The sequence below is a fragment of the Schistocerca nitens genome, chromosome 4 (genome assembly GCF_023898315.1).
Source record: "Schistocerca nitens isolate TAMUIC-IGC-003100 chromosome 4, iqSchNite1.1, whole genome shotgun sequence".
Classification (NCBI taxonomy): Eukaryota; Metazoa; Arthropoda; class Insecta; order Orthoptera; family Acrididae; genus Schistocerca; species Schistocerca nitens.
The window spans coordinates 609,778,440-609,785,190 of NC_064617.1; the positions used below are offsets into that span (position 1 = coordinate 609,778,440).

At 41.6% G+C, this 6,751-nt stretch overlaps 1 protein-coding gene across 1 annotated transcript; it reads left to right on the plus strand.

Annotated features, from left to right (window-relative positions):
• Positions 1-4,369: 4,369 nt before the first annotated feature.
• On the plus strand, positions 4,370-5,331 carry LOC126252466 (piggyBac transposable element-derived protein 2-like). Its single transcript, XM_049953362.1, has 2 exons — positions 4,370-4,386; positions 4,560-5,331. Exons 1-2 carry the CDS (start codon positions 4,370-4,372, stop codon positions 5,329-5,331), a joined length of 789 nt encoding a protein of 262 aa, XP_049809319.1.
• Positions 5,332-6,751: the final 1,420 nt, after the last annotated feature.

The following is a 6,751-nucleotide window of genomic DNA, read 5'->3' on the forward strand; positions in this document are numbered from 1 at the left end:
CATTTTCACATCTTTTACAATTGTATCCATAGTAAGTTTAATATTTTTATAAAGTAAGCCATATAAACACGTCGATTTAAAAACTTGTCATATGATTTGGGTTCAAGTGAACCCGAATCACATTTCTAACCTTCAAAAGCAATATTACTGTGGACTCAAGTTGCGCATAAAATACATTCACTTGCAAACTAGATAGTTGTTCGCAGAATGTAGAAGCTCAAAGTCGCCAACCGTAAATCAAGTGCTAGACTCAGCCAAAAGTTTAGCAAATGGAAGGAAATGCAAGCAAGTCTTCAAAAAGGACAGACTATTGATAAAAAAGAGCAATAAGTAATGGTAAAAGAAATAAAAAAGGTATGTAATTCTAATCAGAATATCTGATATAGTAAGATTCCTGGCAAAACAAAATTTTGGCGTTACTTGGCCACAGGGAAGATGACACCAGTGCCAACAGAGACAACTTTTTAGAACTGGTGAAGCAAAAAACAAAACTGTCGAAGGTGTTAGTGAAATGATATTAACTCAGCAAGACGCTGAACGACATGACGTTATGAATTGTAGAGGGGAAGACTGCCATAGTGCTACTCCAATGGCTGGAAGACAAGACAGGTGTGCAGCAACGAATAAAATATATCAATCCTAATGTAGAATTTGTGGCCCGCTCAAACCACCCGTTGAACTTAGTCTGCTTGCGTGAGGCTTCGGTGGAGGTGATTTCAGTATCTTATTTCGGCACGCTGGAACGTTGTTATGCTTTGTTTTCTACACTCCTGGAAATGGAAAAAAGAACACATTGACACCGGTGTGTCAGACCCACCATACTTGCTCCGGACACTGCGAGAGGGCTGTACAAGCAATGATCACACGCACGGCACAGCGGACACACCAGGAACCGCGGTGTTGGCCGTCGAATGGCGCTAGCTGCGCAGCATTTGTGCACCGCCGCCGTCAGTGTCAGCCAGTTTGCCGTGGCATACGGAGCTCCATCGCAGTCTTTAACACTGGTAGCATGCCGCGACAGCGTGGACGTGAACCGTATGTGCAGTTGACGGACTTTGAGCGAGGGCGTATAGTGGGCATGCGGGAGGCCGGGTGGACGTACCGCCGAATTGCTCAACACGTGGGGCGTGAGGTCTCCACAGTACATCGATGTTGTCGCCAGTGGTCGGCGGAAGGTGCACGTGCCCGTCGACCTGGGACCGGACCGCAGCGACGCACGGATGCACGCCAAGACCGTAGGATCCTACGCAGTGCCGTAGGGGACCGCACCGCCACTTCCCAGCAAATTAGGGACACTGTTGCTCCTGGGGTATCGGCGAGGACCATTCGCAACCGTCTCCATGAAGCTGGGCTACGGTCCCGCACCCCGTTAGGCCGTCTTCCGCTCACGCCCCAACATCGTGCAGCCCGCCTCCAGTGGTGTCGCGACAGGCGTGAATGGAGGGACGAATGGAGACGTGTCGTCTTCAGCGATGAGAGTCGCTTCTGCCTTGGTGCCAATGATGGTCGTATGCGTGTTTGGCGCCGTGCAGGTGAGCGCCACAATCAGGACTGCATACGACCGAGGCACACAGGGCCAACACCCGGCATCATGGTGTGGGGAGCGATCTCCTACACTGGCCGTACACCACTGGTGATCGTCGAGGGGACACTGAATAGTGCACGGTACATCCAAACCGTCATCGAACCCATCGTTCTACCATTCCTAGACCGGCAAGGGAACTTGCTGTTCCAACAGGACAATGCACGTCCGCATGTATCCCGTGCCACCCAACGTGCTCTAGAAGGTGTAAGTCAACTACCCTGGCCAGCAAGATCTCCGGATCTGTCCCTCATTGAGCATGTTTGGGACTGGATGAAGCGTTGTCTCACGCGGTCTGCACGTCCAGCACGAACGCTGGTCCAACTGAGGCGCCAGGTGGAAATGGCATGGCAAGCCGTTCCACAGGACTACATCCAGCATCTCTACGATCGTCTCCATGGGAGAATAGCAGCCTGCATTGCTGCGAAAGGTGGATATACACTGTACTAGTGCCGACATTGTGCATGCTCTGTTGCCTGTGTCTATGTGCCTGTGGTTCTGTCAGTGTGATCATGTGATGTATCTGACCCCAGGAATGTGTCAATAAAGTTTCCCCTTCCTGGGACAATGAATTCACGGTGTTCTTATTTCAATTTCCAGGAGTGTATGTCCACACACCGATGGGAGGTTCCGATTGCTGCGACAGGCAAGAGTTTGAAGATGATTTTCGACACATGTTGGAGCGCAGAAGGCGATGCAGTAAATATTACACGAAATGATTAAAAAAGAATTCTGACAACGGTAGAGAACAGACGAAAACTGGAACTCACGAACCGGACTCAGGAATTTCTCTGTCATATCCGTTTCAAGTTTCTTGGCAAGTGATTGATGCCCAAAATTATTTGCAAACAGAAGGACTTATCGTACATCAGTGAGCTCAGAAAATAAGCGCCTTACGGGCGGTATTGCAAGCGGAACGAAAGGAATTCGTAGCCGAGGTTTTAAGCTAGGAGCTTGTGCGAAGAGCTTGACGTATCTATTAAGGCTCAATGACAAACGAGGAGGAGGCACATTTCTGGCGATGGAAGTAGAGATGCCGGCTTTTAGCATGAGGACGTTTTAAACGAAAAATGTTTTCTGCATTGGATGAGTAACTGCTGAAACTTGAGAAAGGTTCCACGAACTATAGAATTTGGCCGAAAAACAACGTATTCCTATGGTCTGCAAACGCTGGGCGACGATAATTAGAAATGCAACACCGACCAAGCTCCTTAGGATACTGTCAGAGAAGAGTTTAGGCTTGAGTTTGTGCATCTACGGGATTTCGTAGTTACAACAGATTGTAAGGAAGTTATTGGGTTTATTAAGGTTTATTCGTGAGGCCAAACATGAAGATTTATCTAATATGGTTATAATGCTGAGAATATTCCTCGCAGTTGTGAGAGAAGAATCTCTAAATTGAAATCGATTAGAAGTTATTTAAGATTTGCAGTGTTCACTAAGATTAACAAATGTAGCTATTGTGGCAGTCGAACAAGGTGTACAAATTGACATTAACGAGTGTATTAACCCTTTCCAGCCCAGGGATGCCATATGGCATCATCATATTTAACTTTTTCCCAAGGACAAACTATTTTTCCAAAGATTATAAACAAGTGTGCAGGGCTTTCTAAAGTTCATTGTTCTTAGGTTGGCTACTGTGAATTCGCTCAAACAGAGAGCACCAGGCTACAATGCCTTGGCAAAAGTATTGTTGCATGGTGTCTACGGTACAGTCACCCAGCTGGACTTTCAAAATAGTATATCAAGGTAAAGGAAGAAAACTAATATAAAAGTTGCACTAATAAATTCTTGTTGAAAGTGTAAATTAACTAGTGAACACTTTGAAAATAATGCTAGTTACGGTAATTTTCTGCTTGGAAGTCACAAACATGTGTGATTCCATTTGGCATCATTGGGCATTTGTTATGTTACCAAATGTAGTACATGCAATAACTTCGACTAAAGTTTACCATAATGTGTAACTCTAATATTTTCAAGTTTCTTTTGAAGCTTTATTATACTAACTAATATTAATATGTTAAAATTTTTATTGATATAATTTACCAGTTTTTTTGCTGCTTTAGTAAAAAATTCCTGGTTTGTTTGCCAGACGATTCGCAATTATAAATCATTATCAGAAGAAGAAATATTGCTGCTTCTCGAAGGTGATTTATCTGATTTGGACCTTGATACGTCTGATGTGGAGGAAGAGATTGAAAATGCTTGGCAGCAGGACCCTACTACACTAGATATACAGTTTCTTCAAGGAATGGACCTTGATATGGTTGAAATTCTGGACCCTCAAGCCAATGATGAAGATGATGTTCCCTTAGCTTCAAGATTACTTGCTGAGACAAACCTTGCACCAAGTCAATCAGCTCAGAAAATTCAGTGTGATACACACTGGGATCTTTGGTGGAGAATGAAGGACATTGAAGAAGTGGACACATCATGTAACGCAGTTTTTTCTGACCCTCCAGGAGATGAACTGACACCTTTGCAGTATTTCAAAACAATGTGTAGTGATGACATTATCCAGAATCTAGTCGAGCAATCTAATCTATACTGCACACAGAAAACAGGTGAATCTTTAGATACAAATGTTCGTGAAATACAAAAGTATATAGGAATAAACATCGTAGCAGGTGTTGTGAAAATGCCTAGTTACAGAATGTACTGGGCAGAGGCTACAAGATTTTCTCCAATAGCTGACTAAATGCCTAGAAATAGGTTTGTTTGATAAGCTAAGAAATTATTTGCATGTGAATGACAACACTAAAATGAAAGAAAGAGAGGACCCTGATTATGACAAGCTGTTCAAGGTGAGACCATTTGTTGACAAAATCTAACAAGGTTTTTCAATTATTGAACCTGAGGAATATCATTCAGTGGATGAATTAATCATTCCTTTCAAAGGTCATTCATCCCTGAAACAATATGTAAAAAGCAAACCACACAAGTGTGATATAAAAGTTTTTGCCCGTGCTGGTTCTAGTGGAATTGTGTACGATTTTGAAATATACCGAGGGAAAGGAACTGTACATAATGATACCGGTCTTGGTATAAGTGGTGATATTGTGATAGGGCTTGTGGAAGGACTGCCAAAATATAAAAATTTTAAAGTGTTTACAGACAATTGGTTCACCTCTTACAATCTTATTTCTGCCCTGAAAAACTATGGCATTTTGGCTGTTGGAACTGTTAGACCCACAAGACTTCGAGACTGCAATCTAAAGGCAGACAGTAAGCTGAAAAAGCAGGGACGAGGATCATACGATTATCGAACTGAAACAGAAAGGAACATCATAGCGCTGAAGTGGTACGATAACAAGTCTGTCGTTCTTGCATCATCATACAAAGGAGTAAGTCCAGTAGAACCAGTGAAACGTTGGCCAGTGGGAGAACGAAAATATATTGATGTTCCAAGGCCAGACATTGTTAGAGAATATAACCGTTCGATGGGAGCAGTTGATCTGCACGACATGCTGGTTGCTTTGTATAGGAGTAATATTGGTGTGAAAAGATTTTATCTAAGGATCGTATTCCACCTCCTTGACATGTGCGTTGTGAATGCGTGGGTCCTATACCGCCGACATTTAAGACAAAGAGGAATTACCAAACACATGTCTCTGCCGATTTTTCGGTCTGATGTAGCTCATGGACCACTAAAAGTAGGAGACATTTTGGTAAGAAGACCAGGACGCCCATCAGATGACATCGCCTACAGTTGTGAAGAAACGAGTCCCATTGGTTCCCAGCCCAGTTGATGATGTAAGGTATGACAACATTGGACACTGGCCACAGCATGTAGAAAACAAACACAGATGTTAATTGTGCATTACAGCATATTCTCAAACGAAGTGCATCAAATGTAATAAACCTCTTTGCTTTACCAAAGACAGGAACTGTTTCTTAAATTTTCATGTAAAGTAACAATCATGCTGTAAAAAACATAAAATTGACCCGAAATGCAAGTTGCATTATTGTGTGTACTAATTTTTCCTTAATAAACTGCATCAAATATTCATTCAAGTTCCATTACCAAGCACTGTGACATCCCAACTACCTGACTGAAGGAAACAAATCCTGCCCAATGATGCCATATGGAGTCATCCCAAATTTCCCTCTAAAAACAAAAAAATAACAAAATTTCTCATAAATATATATTATTCCAATCATTATGTATGGAAATACGCGAAAAAATATTTTTTCCCACAAGTAAATAAAAGCTGGGCTGGAAAGGATTAAACAGTTTGTGTAGCAAAAAACAGGCACAATAAAATTTTAATATAAAGAAGTTGTTTTATTTGAGATCCATTAGATAAAGCGATAGAGTAACAGATTTCTTATATCAAATTTTACCTGCATTTACAGCCAGTATAAGGTAAGTTAGTGTTTCCGTGAACGTCGAGACTTCTCGCTAATGTATTCTGTAAGATAGCCTACAATTCCCTATCAAAGCGTTCCGAAACAAGTTTACGAAATTTCATTCCCTTTTAAAATTCTGAACATGGCTGTCAACAACAATTGTAAAGCAATCGTTTTGGAAAGGGTGAAAGAATCAGCCAACCAGCTGTATAACATAAGCTTGTTAGAACCTTTGGCCAAGGTTTCGATAATTAAGGAAATTATCTTCTTCAGAAGGAGACTGAAAAATCTAGAAATTACACATTGGTTACAGAAAGTTTAAGTAAAACATAAAAAGCAAAAGCAGGATAAACTACTAGAATGCAAGAGTACGCACACAATTCTTACGTGAAATGTTGAAAAGGTACAACAGAATAAAGACGTTTGGCTCTTGTCAAGTAAAAGTTCATATCAGAAACAATAAAATAACAAGTCGTAGCCATCAAATAAAAACAGCGTGAACTACACGGATAAAACTTATCAACTGACTAACGTACTAGGCTGATAAGTTAAGGTAACTTCTGAACAAAGGGCACTACGTGTATACTGCGCAAGCATTGCGCAAATAAGCATGCTGAATGCCTTGCATAATATGAACTGACAAAAACTGCGCGGTACTGGGCGCGAATAATCGTGGCCAGTACCATCCATCTAAAATTTTACGAAACTAGTATGTGACTAACAATTATAAGCATACCTTTAACAGTGCAATCTGGTACACGAAATATTTTACATATTAATTTATGCAAAGAAACTTATTTAAAAACGCTTGTCGTAAAC